At 37.5% G+C, this 19,706-nt stretch overlaps 1 protein-coding gene across 3 annotated transcripts in view; it reads right to left on the bottom strand.

Annotated features, from left to right (window-relative positions):
• Positions 1-535: 535 nt before the first annotated feature.
• The window catches only part of LOC143253426 (uncharacterized), a 51,005-nt gene continuing 31,834 nt past the window's right edge, over positions 536-19,706 (bottom strand). For 2 of the 3 annotated variants that reach the window (XM_076507289.1, XM_076507291.1), the window contains 11 exons: positions 17,753-17,878; positions 16,276-16,397; positions 15,054-15,983; positions 14,713-14,810; positions 13,166-14,537; positions 9,476-10,314; positions 8,237-8,858; positions 6,263-7,750; positions 4,262-5,297; positions 3,857-4,082; positions 2,586-2,723 (listed from right to left, as the gene is read on the bottom strand). In XM_076507289.1, coding sequence (XP_076363404.1) covers positions 2,720-2,723; positions 3,857-4,082; positions 4,262-5,297; positions 6,263-7,750; positions 8,237-8,858; positions 9,476-10,314; positions 13,166-14,537; positions 14,713-14,810; positions 15,054-15,983; positions 16,276-16,397; positions 17,753-17,878 — 6,863 coding nt within the window. In that variant the 3' untranslated portion in view covers positions 2,586-2,719. Of the gene's footprint in view, positions 2,724-3,856; positions 4,083-4,261; positions 5,298-6,262; positions 7,751-8,236; positions 8,859-9,475; positions 10,315-13,165; positions 14,538-14,712; positions 14,811-15,053; positions 15,984-16,275; positions 16,398-17,752; positions 17,879-19,706 lie in introns of all 3 variants that reach the window. The other variant, XM_076507290.1, reaches the window with a different exon arrangement.

Here is a 19,706-nt window from a genome sequence, read left to right as displayed (position 1 = left end):
AGGACAGATAGGAGAAAAGAATAGCTTAGAAGGCTTGTAAAGTGCAATAAATTCAGACTATCACAATTCTTTCAACAGTAACAATCTAACGAACATTATAATAAACACTTACATGAGGAATATTCCAAAAATTGCTTACTCCAGATGTAAGCAGGAAATAACCGTTTGATTTCAGTGGTGTTTAGTGCACAAAATGTGGAAACAACCAATTGCGAAAAATGTTTGGCAATGTGATGAGTTCTGATATTAGAGTTAGTATATACGAAAAAAACAACACAAGAAACATTTAATTGTGTTTGTGGTATTCAAAAAGTGTAAGTGGCTGGAGGTGGTGTAATGGTGTTGGTAATGTTCTTGTACCACAAGTTTGAGTCTTTTGGTAAAGGACATATAAAAGCAACAGCATGCCTTAGTGTTATGGATGTTTTATTTCCGCCCTGATGAGCAATCCAATTTGGTTTCATTGTCCACAATTGCCAAAGAAAGTATTAGGTTTATTAAAAGGCAGTAGCAAGATATAATAACACGTAACCGGTTCATGTTAATAAACTTTTATTTCTCAAAGATTTGTATATGATATTAGTTACAGAGCTTTATTTCACAAACCATAGAGGAAAAAACCCTAAATGACAACAAAAAGTCCAGCTTATTTATCCTATACACAAACACTTTTATAAACTCCCACAAACAAGTTCCAATATTTAGCATATCAAAAATATCCAATGGGATGTAATACTTTAACTCTTGTATTTTGAGCAGAATATATATAGCAACCACAGTCCTCGCCGTCAACGAACAGAAGAAACGTATAATACTATACAAATGATTAATATTTTTATGATCACAGAGGTTCCTCCGTAGAGTAAATAATTTAGAAAATGTACACCATATAGTTTATATTTTTCGGACGGAAGCAATTTTGCATTGAAGAGGTGGTCGTTAAGTAGATTATTGAGTTATTATATCAATTCTTCGATCACAGATTTCATAATTTAAAACGAACATTTGTTATTCAGTAATAAAATATTACTGGACTTATCGAAAATCTCCACTGGTTTCAGACTAAGTTAATGAGTTTGGTTATGCTTTAAGTTATCTCAAAAGAACAACAGCCCCAATACCAAAAACGTTAGTACTAATAACTTGTTTCTACTATGTATGTTTTTCTTGTTTCGATTAACGAACTCTTTCTCAGCTTCAGTGCAAGTTACATTAAAAACAACAACCAACAAATAACATTAGTACTTGTCTATTCATAAATAACAATATGGAGTAAGTAACAAGACATCGTTCATAACAAAATCACGTAGAAATAAACAATTAAATTCGTTAACCATACGTTAGAAGTTAGTATCTGGAAATACAGACATAAACTGTAACTACACATATCCTAATTATCATACAGCTTTTAAAAAAATCCCTTGGAATTATGGTAGTTCTACAAGTCATTACGTGGAAAGTATCCTGTTTTATGGTTAAATAACCTTCTAATATACGTGTAACCGTCGTACCTGAGTAACCCTTGTTAAGATTCACCTCTAACACTTAACAACAACACTAGACATAATTTCTCCCTCCCTGACAACCAGTTCTTCGTGATTAATCCTCGCAACCACGACTCAGGTTGTGTCTAGCGCACTAAACCTACTTGATTCACGTACAGACCCCTCTAATATTTTTGTTTTGCCTTTAAATATACGATATGAAGCAGTACCACAGTAACAGGGCAGCTGGCTGACGTGAACTGATTATTCTAAAATGACATAGCTGTTAATATTAAAGACTGGAGGGATATATATATATATATATAAGCAAGTTTATAAATGGCTGCATGTGTGCAGAACGTCACGTTTGTCGTATACAGCACGCGAAAAAATCTAACATGGAAACGTATTGCTACAAAATGGTCACTCCGATCGAAATTGGTTGATTACTGAATTAAACACCCTTTATAGTAAAGCTGGATTTGATTCCTGGGAAATTTTAGTTTTAGCTATTGGCTCTTTACGATTTGCAATGAAACCGCCTAACCTCTCTAAACGTTTGGGCCGATACATACCATCAGATACGAAGATAACCAAAAGGGAAGGTGTATATGTTTAAATAGGTAATATTCTTACAATTGAGAACAGTGTAGAAATGTTACCATTTAATTAGCTACGATAAAAGAGAAGCTGTCTGGTCCACCACTTCCATCTGAGTATCAAAACAAAGCAAGTAAATAGTGTGTCTGTACAACACTTTTGTAGGTTATAATAATCTCAAGTTCTTAGTGATATGACAAATGAACCGTTTGTTATTTAACAAAATAATTCCGTGATTATATTCACCTTAGGTTAACTTATATATATCTCTGACATAACGACTAAACAACATGTTTATACATTAAATATATATTCTTCTATTTTTATACAAGCCCACATCAAATCACTTCCAAGATATTTGTAATAATTTAAAATGCGACGAACGAATCTATTTTTTCTTATTTACTTTCTGTGAACTGTCGTGTTTCATACTCTCTCCCGAATGGCTGAAAGTCACTGTAAGTGCTTATTAAAGGTGGTAGCATATAACTATTTCTAGAAACGGTAAAGTTAGTTTTAGAGTTTTTGTAGTTTGAGCGTGTTCACTTTAAGCTGTATGGAAGGATTCTTAAACACTGGCTCACAAGGACAAACTTCATTGGTCATACTGACAGTTTCTTCTTGTCCAATTTTGTCTACCTATAGGAAGAGAAAGTTATTTAGAATAAAGTGCTGATGTATTCTATTCGTGTAGAATAAATTAGAGATCTACTTGTGTAGAATGAGTCCATCAATAAGTGTTGTTGTAATCACCGATATTTATTTTCAACACTGTTTCTGTATTTGAATGTTCAGACTATTAACCAGCCGAGGTTAACTGTACAAGTGAGCTGCGATTAGATAATCTTAAACAATCATACTGATAAATCAACTTTTGTTGAAATCATGTTTTTGTTTAGTTTTCCTAAACACTTAAAATTAAATGGTTATATAAAATTAATTTGAATAAGCACTGGGAAAAGAAGGCGATTTGAATATTTAATACCTGCGATGATTTCTCAGGTTAAAACAGAATTCACTTTCTTCAGATTATTTTCTCTAATTTAGTGTATTTGCTACGATTAAACAGCTCTCCTGACACACAATTGAAGGTTATAATTTTGCAGATCATTGTTACATTTTGAAAGACACAAAATACATTTAAAGCTTATCTAGAAACGAAACTAATCTTTCATTACACAATGTTTATCCCTAGTATGATACCTCTGAATCTTTACTGGTATTATTATATAATGGATTTAGCTTCTATATATTTAATCTCTAATTTTAATTCTATTAAAAGTTCACGTTCTGGTTTGAAGCGCCATCTAGTACCCAAATTAAATACTTATATTCATAGCAGACACTTTCTCAATCCTACTATATATATACACATATTACTGTGCAAAAAATTTCTAGAGAATAAACACTCGCTTTATTCATTTGTAATATGTAGTGGGTTTGACTTCGATCTTGTTTGAAAATTTTAAAATATTTTAAAATAAGAAAATTATATATCATAACGCGCCCTCTTTCCGTTACATGAATGTTGCATTAGTTTTAAATTCATGCATAGACATCTAAATCAATATCAAAGGTTCATATGAAAAAGTAAGGGAATATTTGGTAAGTTAGATACTGAATTGTACATAGATTCCAATATTACAATAAAAACATTTCCAATCACCGGTTCGAGAAGAACGAAAGAAAATGCGTTTTCGTTGTAGTTTGTTTGTGTTTTTTTAACAATTTATCTCGATTAATCAAAAATCAACTGGTAATAAAAAAATTACCTCGAAAACGTCACATTGTCGTCCAAGATTAAAAAATTATTTCCGTCAAACACCGCTCCTGGTTGAAACTGGCTTCCCCCGTCGTACATCTCCAAAGGATATAAATCGGTTCCTTGCACTTGAACTGAACTGGTAGAACTACCGCCCTCTGATTGCGCATTTTCCAAAACTATCCTGGCTGGACCATGACTGTAGATTTTCTTATTATTTAACGATGCTTGGGAACCTGCAACATGTGCCATTACTTTAACGAAGAAAACAAAGAAATAATCATAATTATACCAAACAACATTTGTTTCTATAATGAGATAACTGCGAACCGTGTATAGAGCTTTTCGTATGCGTGTAATTATTTATTTACGTCATCAGACATATTTATCAATACGCGTGCTTTCTTATACTTACCGTATAGGATAGGTGCCACGTTGCTTTTCCCCAGTGCTCCAAACATCGTGGGAGCATATTGGGTTGGGTGGAGTTGAGTCTTAACCTCGAGGTCTCGTGCCTGGCGGGTCAACTTGCTGTAAAGGTACACCTTTCGCATGTATAGACACAACATGACAATAGTTGCACACACCAAATTGGCAACAATTATCGTGGTGTCTCGATAAGCTAGCGGTAGTTGGGTGCAGAGTATGGTCCAGGCCAGCCAGACTAAGGCCATTAGCACACAGCACACCAGTATCCAGCGAGATTCGCGGTTATTGTCAGCACAGTGCCATGTGAGGATTGAGAAGAGGATGGAAAGGGCAAGTAACAGCATAACGTACACCAGCGAGATGATCAGTTCGGCCTCGAATGTGGTAGGTGGCGCGCATCTCCACACCCTCTCGTACATCCCGATCTGGGGCGGCATGAGCACTAACCAAGCAGCTGCAAGGATCACCTGGATGACCACCAGGCCAACGGCCACCATCAAAAGTCCGGCTGGACTCGTTAGGCGAGTTCCATCATGCAACATACGGTTACCTTTATAGCCCATCAGCCGCCAGGCATTCATCACTTTAACTAACATCCCGGAAAAGATTATAGCGTAGGCCAAGCCCATCACAAACCTCCGTACCCCGCAGGTGCTCTCCGTGGGTGCCAGAATGAAGGCGAAATTAACAGAGTACAAAATGAGAAGACCAAACAAGATGAGGTACCCAAGAACAGTAGTACCCACGGTCACGGGAAAAGCCATCAGGAAATACGATGCACAGATCACCACCAATGCTATTCCCAGCAAGGACAGAGCTGTTACTATTATTCCCCAAACTGTCTTGAAATTCATGTATATTGGTCCTGGTTGAAATAACTTATCAGCTTTGATGTCACCGCCGAGCTGTTTACTGCATTTTTCTTGACAAGTTCCGAAACACAAGGACGTCGGAGTGTCTCCGCTCTGAAAGACCACCCGTTCCTCTTGAAGTTGTAACCTTCCGTTTTTCCATATACCAACCTGAAACGAAGGTGACAAAACACTTGAGATTAGCGCGGGAAACCGTACAAAGTACAAACAATCAAATTAATCATTCGTCTCTAAGGTTGGACCACTGATTAAACTGTGTACTTAAACGCCTATTTTCAGCGTAACTCATTTTAATTATCAGAACATGTCCACGTTAAATACGATTTATATCCAACTATGATAATTGATAACAATAAAACGCAACTAACTCCAAGTAATCATCTTGTTTCTATAGCTACATACAACTTATTCTCGATGCATTTCTAAATAATTTGATCTCCTATCCACGTTCAGCCACGCAATGGGCTATCAGTGCTCTGTCTAACACGGGTAACGAAACCCTGTTTCTAGCGTTGTAATTCCGCAGACATACCACTGGGAGAGCAATATTAAAGAGGGTACATGACAGAAAACAAGTCGTTTTTGACTTGATGCAAGAAGTTCGGTAAAGAACTTAATGTCGGTTACCAAGCATGTGCCCACATTTGTGTATACCTATTATCATTATATTCATAATAGAAATTTCAAGCACTGAGCAAGAAATTACAAGTTTATGATACTTACATGTGAGGGCTCATAGCAGTAAAAATCCCATTTCGATACTCGAGCGAGCAGAACACGATAGTCCACTGTGTAACTAGGCGCTTTGCAAGGAAACGGCAATTAACTTTCTTTTAAACTTTATTCTTCCGCACACATTAACTAATAATCAATTTGTATTACCTTAAATCTTAATCTTCCTTGAATTTTGTTTGAAATTCTGGTTTATATAAAAGTTTAGACTGGATATTAATTCTGTTAGAGCTGTAATTCGTCTTTATTTTGAGCTCTCCAATGTCTTTTATAAGACGAACTACTTTGCCTAACTAACTAGAAACCAACACGACAAATGTTTTTTAAGTTTTCAAGTATATAAGAGGTCCAATTAACAGGAGATAAAATAATTTCCTTCATACCTGAACGTAATTCTTCTTGTTTGCTTCACTTTTCTTTAAGCTAAATATCTGATACCCAAAGGCTGACTCGGATGAACTTTCGCATTCTTCGCAGCCCATATTATGGCCCATCAGTTCACTTTCTATTTGCGAGGTCAACATTTCTCGAGCGTTCTTTCCACATTCTTCTATGCTCATAGCTGCGTCGCCATGAATACAATGAGTTCGCAGATATGAATGAAGGCCACGAGCAATAGCATTTACTGCGGTGACAGTGTGGAACACATATTTGTCTTGTCTGAAGAACCTGTCGTTCAGTTTTTCTTGCCCACTACACACATCCGGGTACTGTCGCTGGACTACTTGGCTGTTCGCGAGCTGACAACGAAAATGGTGTTGCCAAAACTCCTCAAACCAGGCATCTGGGATCGGCTCGTGCTTTCCAAGCGTCATTGCACCAAAGTAACTTTTAAACTCGGGAATCTCGTAGCTTTCCATTTTCACCGTGAAAGCATCAACCACGCTGTCTTCCATAAGTTCCGCTATCTTGGAATCAGTTCCCCATCCTTCCGTACCAATCCAAACAAAGTGGTTCAGCATGTTAAGATCACTAGCTGCCTGCAAGACATTCCGTGTCAGAAGGCCATCTTCCGATAGCAATACAATTACCCGAGCGTTTGGATCTGACAGAGACGTCAACTGGTTTTCAATGTCCTTCGAAGAGGATCCTGGATTAACAGGCAGTGCTTGCGAAATACAAATCTGGTTCTCCTTCGCTCCTTTCAAGAGTTCCCAGTGTGCCTCTCTTCCAAAGTCATCGTTGGAATGAATCACGTGAACATACTGCCACGAAAACTTATTTAGTAGACCTATAATAGCTTGAACTTGGCTCAAGACTGGTGGGACCGTTTTCAAAGTCAAGGAAACACTCGTATCTTGTCTCACGAGTGTTGACGCAAGTGGGTTAGTGATCTGTGGAATATGATTGGCTTGGAGAATAGGATAAATCTCTTCTGCAATGCCATCATTAAAAGTTAGCATTGCCAGCACTGCGCTTGGTTTGATTTGCGACTCGCTAGATTCACTGTTACCTTCTTTGGCAAAATAACTAAAAAGTTTTTCTTCAGCCCTTTGTTCGCGCCCGCAGTAATCAAAAACTAAAACGCCCAAATTTATTTCCGGCAAGATTGTTTTGTTTTTATTTAAATTATCAATAGCGTAAGAAAGTGCTACTAGATTCTGGAATACACCTGCGTAGTTAAGTGGTCCACAACTGAAGAAATCTTTTCCAGGTTGATGCACTGGGACTAAAGCACTCAGAACAAAGTTTTCTGTAGGTAAAACTTGCATTACAGATGGTGACCGTGAGATGGCGCCACCATGGCACATATCATTTTTAAGACAGTGCGAGTAAAAGTTGTATAAACTAATTTCTCGAGCGTGTTCGTCATATCCTTTGATTCGAGTTAGGTTCACATTCAACCCTTCCTTTTCTGTGTAACTTCCAACCTGTAATAATGACAAAAATGAATACATTACTATATAACTAACGTAGAAACATGATATTCTACCATTTTATCAAAATAACCGAACAAGTTATACATTTGATTCAAAACGTTTTTAGAATTTTTTTTTTCTGTCGTACATCTAATAAAATCAAATTTCGCAATTATTCAAACACAACGTTAAAACTGTAAGTGGTTATATACATTTAAGGATAAAACCATACGCTACGTCATGTCCGAGGATTTTTTTATTTTTTTTACTACTATAATGAATAACGTGAAGTGAAACCAAAGTCATATTTATAACTAAAAAGCACATTCAAATTTAATGCTCTCCCTCTTGGTGGCTCATCTGGAACTCAGAGTTTATAATTCTACGAACTGGATTTTGATACCCGTGGAATGGCACAGCGCACGGGGTCATTGTGTAGCTTTTTGCTTAGCAACAAAACAAACACAATCAAATACACTCAAATTAAAATAAACTTACAGTTATGAAGGCGTGAGCGTTACTTCCAACTTGGCGGAAGTTGAGGACGTCTAGCTGACCTACACCATGGTGGTCTGTGGTGAACTTCACTAAACTTCCATCAACACCTGTGAAGGAGACGTTTCTTGTGAAACTGAGAATCAAATCTCTATAACGCAGATCTTCTCTCATTTCCGGACAAAGACCTGGACCAAATCCTGGGCAAAGTTCTTGTCTAGATGCTTCCAGTCCAAAGGTTAACGCGAAAACCGAGTTGATAGTATCAACTACAGTTGGTTCCTGAGTAAAAGGGACGTCCTGAAGATTTTTATGGAGTTCGCTGTAGCAGGCAGCGCCTCGACAGTTGAAGACTTGTTCCCAATACTCTCGGAACCAGGGGTTTCTGGAGTTATTCCTTATGCTAAGTCCGAGGAAGTGATGTTTGAAAGAGGTCACCAGGCTGGAGGAGGAACGAATGGATAAAGTGCCCAAAGACTGCTCTGGGTAGCGATAAAATATCTCGACGTTGTCCACAGTCACCCAGATGAAGTCCCCAATGTGGCTCCGTCCAGTCATCTGGAACTGTTTGACCACAGTAAGCAGCTGGTCAGTGTGGTCAGTAGTGAGAAGAAGAACGACAACTCTGTAACAGAAAGTGCAGATTTTAATCCACAGAAAAAGAAAAGATGACAAAATAATACGTGATTACAGTCTTATATAAAATCCTTATAACCTGGTCTGGCATGGCCAGGTGGGTAATCTGAGGGTCGCGGGTTCGAATCCCCATCACACCAAACATTCTAGCCCTTTCAACCACTGGAGCGTTATAATGTGACGGTCAATCTCATTGTTCGTTGGTAAATGAGTAGCCCAAGAGTTGGCGGTGGGTGGTGATGAATAGCTACCTTCCCTCTAGTCTTACACTGCTAAATTAGGGATGGCGAGCACAGATAGCCCTCGTATAGCTTTGCGCAAAATTCAAAACAAGCCAAACCAAACTCATTACAAAATAAGCATAGAAATGTGAAGCGATATATTTTAGTTAAAACACGCACAAAATCAGTAAAACAAGTTAAATACCAACATCAATTGCGAATAACTCTAAAAATACAAAAAAATTAATTGGAATACAAGAACCTGAAATATTCAATTTAAACGCTCAGTATTTAGACTTTCGTTTTAAAAGTGATTTCAGTAAAAGTTTGTTTTGTTTTTCGACAAAAAATTAAATTTCACAGAAAACAAAACACGATTTTGTACCTGGCACCTTCCTGTTGCTTGATTTTGAGTCGATGCACGATGTTGTCCATCGCTGTGGTCATCTGTTCATTGGGAAGAGTGGTCACTTTTTCTACTAGAGCAAACTGCACTCCTCTCCTTCCAGCTTCAGCTTGAAATGACCTAAACACATCAATCTGTTGTCGGTTATCGTAGGAATACACGACAGACACGTAATTCCAACGGAAGTGACGTAACAGGCTCGATAGGCTATCAGCTAACAAGTTGTTGGGAAGAGATAACCGAAGCAGATAACGATATTTTTCAACATCGTTGAAAACAGTTGAAGGTGCCTGCGGCGCCACTGTCGTTATATTCAATGGCATTGTTATGTCCACCACGGGTTTCACAACGACGTACGATTGGTCAGCTATAAAGCCTGCAACGTCGTTAACTAAAGGAAGGGTGATGACGTCATTTTGAGACCGGCTGAAGAAATTGGAGACATCTCGGGCCGTTTTTTCTCGGCTTCCACAAGTATCAAAAACTATGGCCCCAAGGTTTACCCCCGGTAAGATATTGGCATTCTTGTTAACCTCATCCAATGCCCATAAGAATGCCTCTACGTTCTGAAGACCTCTGGAAGAACTCAAGGGACCACACTCCAATGGATTGGTGGTAGGCAGGTGAACACCGAAAGTGCCAACAACGTAGAGATTGTCTGTAGAATCCAGTATCAAGAAGTCTGAAGTTTGGCCTTTGCAACGTCCACAACCGACCCGACACTCTGATGACACGTGATCCATTGTTATCTCATCATCTGCGCTGTTGTAGGTGACCATATTTACAAGACTAGTTAGCTGATTATGATAAGACCCCACCTAGGGTTAAATAACAAGGATTATTTAATTATTTATGTTTATAAATCTAACAAGGGAACATTCACTGCACCTAATTTAAGTATAAATAATTAAAATGTATTTGATTGGCTAAACACAATGGATATTGCGGTTAGGGTCCTCGACTGACAATTAGCGGGCCGCAAGTTCGGATCCCGTTACTTAACATGCTCGCCCTTTCAGCTATGGAGGCGTTATAATTTACGATAAATCCAATTTTTCGGAAATAAAGTAGCTCAAGAATTTGCAGTGGATGGTGTTGACTACCTGTCTTTCCTTTCAGCTATCACTTTTAGGTTAGAGACGGCTGGCCCTTAACCAGCTTTGTACGAAATTGTACAATAAAATAAGTAAAAGTAAACACAAAATCAGTTAACCTCATCCAATGCCCATAAGAATGCCTCTACGTTCTGAATACCTCTGGAAGAACTCAAGGGACCACACTATTAATCAAGAACCATAATATATTAACCCTAAAATTACCGACTTAATTTTATACCACACACTGCTAGTATGTTCCCGTTATTGCATCATATTTGGTACCTGTGTTTTTCCCCGATACACCACTTGGAAGGACCGACCCCAACATGGGATAAAACTCATTATTTGTTTATATATATATATAGAACCACCAGGAGCAATTAGCGGAATTACATGTAGTATTGATTATTAATATATTCTTTATATATTTGTGCGTAACCATTAGGGGTCATATAATCACAAACAAACCATAGATCCAATACAGTGGGTGTGCGCGCGCGCGTGCGTGCACGTGTGTGTGTGTGTGTGTGTGTTTCTCATAGCAAAGCCGCATCAGGCTATCTGCTGTGTCCACCGAGGGGAAGCGATTTAGCGTTGTAAATCCGAAGTCTTACCGCTGTCCCAACGAGGGATGGATCCAATATAGGAATATAGAGCATAAATGAATGATTGTCCCATAGTTAACTATACAACCCAGCATTTCCGAAAAGGTAAGAACCCTTCCTTTAAGCTTAAGTGATTTGATACGATATCAGCAAACTGTCTAATCAACTTAATCTTTTTGTAACTTACATCTAAATTATATAGAGAAAGATGGATACAGGAATAATCTCACATCTAGTTTGTTTAAGTACTTAATTACCAGAAGGGAATGAAAATTGTAAAAACGGTTTAAACATATGTTAAGCATATAGTGCCATGTTTAGGTACCCTCAGCGTCTACTGTCTCTTCTATTTACCGAGATATTATAGTTAGTGAATCAAACAAGATAGCTACGCCCACCTTTTCCATTTTTGGAAAATGCGCGCTTACGTATACCTACTTCGCCCAATGATATGTATACAACCAATCGAGGGCTCAGAAACTTCCTTGCATAATTTTTCTCAGTCTCTGTGAAGTACTTAGAAAACACTTTGTTTTCATGCTAGATTCCAATTGATAATACATTATATAGCTCGAAAATTATATACTTTAGAACCAAATACAGCTTAGTTACCAGCTTAATAAATAAAAGTGGAATTCTGGGATATTGATAAAGTAATTTACTATTTTTTGTTATTTCAACATGTATGTATAATTTGTGCTGCATCCTCAACATGTGAAATTTGATAAGGCTTAGCAACTTAAGAAACGCACCAAACTAGTACAAAGATTGTAACTAGAATCGATCATTCTTTTCTATATTTTTTTTTATTTACTGGTCTGTTTTTAAGAAAAAATAACTGAAATTTAACAAATTATTTTAAACAGAAAGAGTATATATAAATATATATATATTATTACATACATATGTAATAATATTTAACCGAAACGTGATTTTATTTTACAAAATACTGGTCCACTAAAATGAAGCCAAAACAACTCACTTCATAAAGATCAGTTTTACACTATTGGATACGGTAACATAAGCGCATGTGCGCCACGTCATTGGGACTTCAGTTATGTTAGCTAGACACGGCTGAACGATCAATGGAATAAAAATAATTAATAAATATATACCTGTATAATATTATGAAATTTAAAACAATTTAGACTAAACATTTGTTATTTCGTGTTATAATTTGTAGTCATTCTAAAACGAAAAATGCATAACTTATATTTATTTCCTAATTCTTATGGAGGTTACGAGAAAAATGACTAAGTCTAAACCAATACAGGGACCCAATTGCAAAAATAACAAAATATAAAGATTTTCTAAACAAATATTGGGCCAGCATGGCCAAATGGCTAAAACACTCGACTCGTAATCAGAAGGTCGCGGGTTCGAATCCCTGGAACACCAAACATTCACGCCCTTTCAGCCGTGGGGGCATTATGTTTCGTTTAATCCCACTATTCTTTGGTGAAAAAGTAGCCCAATAGTAGTAGGTGGTGATAACTACTGATTTCTCTGACTTCTCTCTAGTCTTACATTGCAAAATTAGGGATGGCTAGCGCAGATAGCCTTGATAGTCTCTTGATATATAAAAGTATTTTAATCTTGAAATTAATTGTTGGAAATCAATATTCGAAAATAATAAAATGCACGAGCAAGCCATTACTCAAAAAATATTTGAAATCTGATAAGAAACTCTTCACGAAAATGTTCAAATTATCTGAAGATACATGTTACAAGATATATAGTATTCTATTGTCTAGAATTGTATAATATTGAAGGCTGGACCACCATCCCATAATTTTGCCCCTCTCCCTCAAGGGTCGCAAAGCTAATACACATCGCATAATCAAATCTTGAATAAGACGGCACATTGTAGTTTAAAGTTTCAATACCCCCAACCACCCCTTTTCCTTAAAATGCAACTCGTAAATAATCATCCAATTTATAATGTATAAAGCCTCATTTCCACATACCTTCTGTTTATTGAAGTCGCCAGTAGGTCCTTTTCTCAAGTTTAAAATTTCCACAGGGAGGTCGCCATAACCCTCTTTTGTAAAACTGAACATTTCGTTCTTTTCATCAAGTCTCGCAGAAGAGGTATACCTAATGTACTGGTTAACGGTATGACGAATCTCAGGTTGCTCGAGTACCCTCGGACACAGGCCTTTCTCAGCACCACAAACCTCGTCTCTAAGACGAGCTAGGCCAGCAGCTACAGCAAGCACTGCTTGCATCGTGTTAATAATTCCTGGGTTCGAGATATATTGCAATGGCTGGCCCGTAGAGGCAATCTTCGTACAGTCGCCATCAGTGCAACCTGCTTCCTGTTCCCAAAACTCTCGAAACCAAGGGTTACGTTTGTTACTCTCTGGCCTCAAACGACGGTAATAAGTTGTAAACTCTCTCACTTCACCTTCTTCCTGTCTGAAAATCAGAGATCCAGCTGCTTCTTTCTCAAAACCTGAGGTTAATTCCAGTTTGTTGCTCCCCATCCAGATGAAATCTCCCTGACTGATGATTTTGCTGGATATTGCTTGTTTAACAGCCGAAAAGAACAACTTAGAGTCGTGTGCATTTAGTAATAGGATGACGACGTTAGCGCCACGAGATTTTGCTTCTTTTAATTTTAGAATTGCGAGTTGCATCCGATCCATCTGTCCCTTATCGTCTTCAGATTCTCTCCCTACCCCGTGTTCTGCTGCTACACATACGCCGCCGCTTTTAGCTAGATTTCTGAAAGCATTGTAAGCCTGTTGGCTTTGGTCGTCTTCGCTATATAGGATAGAAACAAAACTCCAACCTAAATATTTCAGTACTTCTATCGTAGCTTTGATCCTTATTTGTACTGGTACATTGACCTGTAGGTTATAGCCATCGGATGCTGTCTTACCGTCAAGGTTAACCTCATTCGTAGAAATGCTTGTGATATTAAGAGGTCCTAATACAGCTATAGCAGCTTCCGACTCTTCAGAAGTCCCAGACACAACAAACGACAGAGTCGATTCGATGTCCAGACTGTCGACACCTTGCACAACCTGACTTGCTAGGTAGTCTGACAGACGTTGTGTCGCCTTCAGCGAGGACCCACAAGTATCAATTACTACGGTACCCAGCCGAATTCCACTCAGAAATTCTGCATCATCATTTATCTTGTCAATTGTCCAGAGGATTGCCTCCAGATCCTGGACTGCCACAGGATCCACGACATTACTACATTGAAGAGGGGAGTTTCCAGGTTTATGCACTGGAAGAAGAACGGGCATCAGGATATCTTTTGGATTGCCAATCGTCTCTATTCCTTCTGAACCTTTCGAACTTTTATCTCCTAGTCTTCCCTCGCGAATTCTACAGATGGGAAAAAAAATGCGCCGTTAAATCCGCAACAAGAAATTCTGTGTTCTTAAGATATTATTTATTTATTTATTCTGCCTTTTCTGAAAATAACCAGTTAACCTCTCAGCTACTGTACTGTAGTTTCAAAACATGAATTAGTTACGAGGTCACGAAATAATGAACTTACTTGACACAGTTCTTACAACCACCTGCTGGACATAGTGAAGGAAGATATTCAAATTTTGGATCGAGAACTTTCGCTCCAGTGTAGTCGTAAACAATAACCTTTAGAAGAAAAACATAATAAATTAGAATGGTTAACGACTGCCTTAATGAGTCTGAATTCAAGTGAAGAATGATACGAAATATATATTATGAATCAGAGATGGTGAATTTTGTTTATTCGAAGTTCGCTTCTTTTATTGCCATATTTTCAAAGGCTTTAAACGTAACGTTTAAGAACAATGGTGAACGACTCAGTTGTTATATTATTTTGAGTCTGATCAAAATATGTATTGTGAAACTCACCTGTTGCGGTTCAACGCCAAGATTTTGATCGTATGTGTACACAGTTAGCCCTAACTTCACACCCTCGATTTCACCCATCCCAGTGTCCGGTGTTTTTCTTCCGGTAATTTCTGGCGGACTTCGACTCTTGGGGCTGTGGTCGAAATCCAATGGTTCCAGGTACTGGCCAACGAACTCCCGGCGTGACATCTGTCGTAGAGCAGGACAAATACCAGGATGGTTCAGACATTTTATTTCCCAGGCTCTTCTGAAAGCATGGGCGTAGGTGAAAATCGAGTGAAGTGCTGGAATGACACGTGACGTTCGAACCAACACATCTCCAGTGGATTCTCTGATGGCGAGATTGGCACAGACTGGCAGATCTTCTAGTCCTTCCTTGTTAAAGCCCCGTACTTGGCACTTCTTCCGCGTCATAACATACTCCAAAAACCAGCGATCTTGAGGACTGGAGATAGAGTTGGAGCTGCGATCCTGCAGTCTTGCCCAACGTTCCTCCAACTGTCGGATTCCCCGAGGGTACGGGGCCAAAGAATACACGTTCTTAGCGTTGAGTACCTGACCGAGAGCAGCAAGCAATGACGGATCTGGTACCCATGAAAACAACCACTGAAGACGGTTTACCGTTTGAGGAACTAGTGCCATTGCTTGGAGAAGTCGGCGGACTGTTTCTCCGTGAACTATTACCATCACTGCCATATTGTCTTCTAGCCGAGCTGCGATTCTCTCCAACACTTTTTGGTACGCCCTTAGTTCAGGGGTACTGCTCACAGTTTCTGTAGTGGGGATACTTTCCAATTTGGTCAAGCATAACTGACCATCACTTTTCGCGAGCTGGCCAATAATTTTTGTCACGTGGATACTGTACTCGTCATCACCATGAAGAACGGCAAATCTCTGCCATTTCATGTCCACTGCCACTTCTGCTAAAGTCTGTAAGAAAGCAGTTTTAAAGGCCGTTAGAAAAACAAAACAAAAACAACTAGTTATGCTTAGTTAATAATGTGCAAGCCGAGAAAATAAATTATTTGGGTCGTTTAAGTTGACCGCTAGATGTTCCATTCATTTTGCAAGCTTGAAATAGTTTGGATTAAAGAAATTATAACACGATTAAAATCCCCGATGGAAGAACAACAAACAGTCTTATAAAGTAAACACCTAACAACACAGTACCTTCTAGTGCGAATTTATGAAACTACACTATAACATAGAATTTTTCACTCACGCTAGCCACTTGGTTTGGAGGAAGAGCAGTAGCTAGGTCAAGAGGAATGCCAGGAATATGGTAATCCTGAAGAGATTCTATAACTTGTTGTGTCCTGATGGCGCCCGACATATCTAAAAATCCTATGGGGATTAAAGAGTGGTTTAAATCTTACTAAATAACATTCGCTCAGCAAGTTAATTACTTCTGGTATGATCACTTATTTCAGGGTAATAAAATAAACTCTCAAACTCCATTCCAAAATTATCTGTTCTTGTAAATGTAAATTAAAGTTCACTTAAAAGAAGGTAATTTATTTTGAAAATTCGTGTAAAGCGGTTCCTAAATTTTGAGCTGACAGACTAGAGGAAAGATAGCTGGTCAACAGCAATGGCCGCAACTCTTAGGCTACCCTAATCATGAGATAAGATTTGACAGTCGCTCTTATAACACACACCCATGGCCCAAAGATCCCAAACACGATATCAGAACAACGGGACGCGAACATGGGCCCTACAATTCAGTTGGTTGAGTTGTATATAGTGAATACAGTTATTTCCCATTCTTATTAAGATAAAATATAAAAGGCTCTAGCATTTACTGACCCAGTCAAACTATTGCATAATAGCGTTCCAAGAACCTTGCTTTGGAAAGTACAGTTACAGATATTGTTTGTTTTTTGAATTTCACGCAAAGCTACTCGAGGGCTATCTGTGCTAGCCGTGCCTAATTTAGCAATGTAAGAATAGAGGGAATGCAGTTAGTCATCACCAACCACCGCCAACTCTTGGGCTATTCTTTTACCAACGAATAGTGGGATTGACCGTCACATTATAACGCACCTTCAGCTGAAAGGGCGAGCATGTTTGGTGTGACAGAGATTTGAACCCGCGACCCTCAGATTACGAGTTGAACGCCTTCACCCACCTGGCCATGCAGGGCCATGTTACAGATATTATTTGTTTCACACCAAAGCTATCTGTTACGTCTGTTACAAAGAATAGAACCTCGGATATTAGCGTTGTAAGTCCGCAAAACGAACACTGTCCAATCGAAGAGGAGTTATAATATATAATCAAAACACAAGCACTGTCTCTGTATGTTTGCGCCCCTTTTGTAAAAAAACAATTATCTAACTTCATTTTAAAAAATCACTGAAAATCTTAAATCCCATCATGTACATTTTATCAGTAGAAAATCTACTTGTGTATCGGTATTATTTTTTTTAATATGGAAATTAAAATGTTGAATTTTCCGAACTCAATAGATTAGGCTTCGGTATTTTGTAGCATTCCGTTTAACATATAGAAAATATAAACATTTGTGTGTATGTGTGCGCGCGCGCGCGCATTGTTCATTGTCTGGTGTTCATGTTTCAGAAGAAAATGAGACAATAATAGTTTTAGATTTATGTATAAACATATTTCTAAATTAAACACGTTAGGATTTATGTTCAACAGTACAAAAAAATATTCTTAAAAACAATTACTGAACTAACCTATCACCAGAGAGGAATTTTCTTGTTTAAGTGAACACATCGTTCCTAGCTGTAGAACAGGGAAAAGTTCAGTGAGCTGTTTCACTGCTGCCCCCTTGTGACCACAACTGTCAAACACTTTCAATCCTAGAAGAATATATACATAAATGTTAAAGAACTGCGTGCTGAACTGAATATGAAGAAAAAACAGAAATATGTTTCATTCATTATTGTTACAAGTGTAAGTTTATATTCGTGTGAGCTTACCACGTAGAAATTCAAATATATATAAATATGTTGATAAACAGGTTACAACTATAAACAAAAGCCTTACGAATAAACAATTAATACCAGTTATTATACCACAAAAATTCCCGCATTTTATTATAAAACAAACCTCTTTAAAACAACTTCATGAGAAATTATCCAAGTTAATGTTTCTCAAGCCATGAAGCATAGAATAATAATATTGTGTCAGTAGATTCCGAGATATACATAATGACTAATCCTAAAAATTATAGTCTGTAAATCCATTCACACACATTGCCAAACATTCCTACGAAAATTACGGTTGAAATAGTCAAAAAGTAGCACAAGCTTGGTTTTCGTTTTGTTTGTTTTTATGTCTAGCTTATAAACAGGTCCATCACGACTTTACAAAACCAAAGAAAACAGGTTGTAACAACAGTTTTGTTTTTAGAAAGAAAACTTGCCTTGCACGTAAAGTACGAGCCAATTTAAGAAACAACGCATTAAATAAGCTTGTTGACCTGTAACATGTCCTTTTTTAAGTTCCTTCTTTGATACCTAGTGAGTCACGACGAACTCAAGAACATGTGTGGTTATTTCACTGACTAACAAGTCCTCCAATTTTGTAACTCATCCAGGTAATACTATGCTTCAATTGTGAAACAATACTACTGTCCTAATATTTGAAAAGTCTTAGTTTTAATGAACGTAACAGTGAAAGAGCCTTTTTATAGTTCTAAAACTAAATACAGCAAAACAAGTTACATTTCTTTACGGTATTTTTAAAGAGTTGCTACAATTGTAGCATCTCTCTATACAAATATTGTTTGTTTTATTTACTAACCAATTGCTAATGCTTCCATATCTTTCTCTCTCTCCATTATCTGGTAATAGCAACAGTCGAGTTATGGAAAAATATCAAACCCAGTGGCATATCCTAGCTGGTGATTATTGTTTAACGTATTTATATACACATATAAGTGTGCGTGTGTAGCACCAAGAAAGAAATGCCAACAATGTTGTGTTTAAAAGAAAATTTATCAAACCCACATTCAAAAAATGTTTTTTTTTTTTTATATATTCTTTCCAAGTTGCTTTACTACTGGCGCCACCTCTTCCGAAAACCCTTGACGATAACGAACTAGAAAAACGGTTTTATTTGTTTACATGTTTAAAAACGTTTTCTAACAGTAATCCAAATGTATAAAAACATCCAAAATCATCAATAAAAACGCGTAATTAAAAATAATTTAGCATTTATCATAATAATTGATACTAAATTAGCGCCATCTGCCGTTTACTACCCCACTTTACACCGAGTTATATAATTCCAAGGTGTTTAGCCCACGTTGTTAGGCTGAACTGTCTTCGCCGCACCAATATCACCATAAACAACACATATAATTAGTATTAGCATAGTCACTACGTCCAACAACGACTATATCTGATGTAAATAGCTTCTTGTTATGAAAATTATTTGATTAATAAATTTAAATCCACATTAAATGTTAAACAATTTTAAAACATTTATAAAGCTGTAAGGTCAGAAAAACGCGGCTAGTTTTTGTTGTTAGGTAGTCCTTATCAACAATAACCTAATTTCAGAAACTGTATACTTCCTAAAAGAATAAATACCAGTTCATGCAAGTATATGAATGTTATAATTAAGAATAATAAAGATTTCTGTATTATTTCATTACTTCACACACTCATATATAAAACTGTT

The sequence above is a fragment of the Tachypleus tridentatus genome, chromosome 6 (genome assembly GCF_004210375.1).
Source record: "Tachypleus tridentatus isolate NWPU-2018 chromosome 6, ASM421037v1, whole genome shotgun sequence".
NCBI lineage: Eukaryota > Metazoa > Arthropoda > Merostomata > Xiphosura > Limulidae > Tachypleus > Tachypleus tridentatus.
The sequence above is the reverse complement of the archived record's forward strand: the minus strand, read 5'-3'. Positions and strand labels throughout refer to the sequence as shown.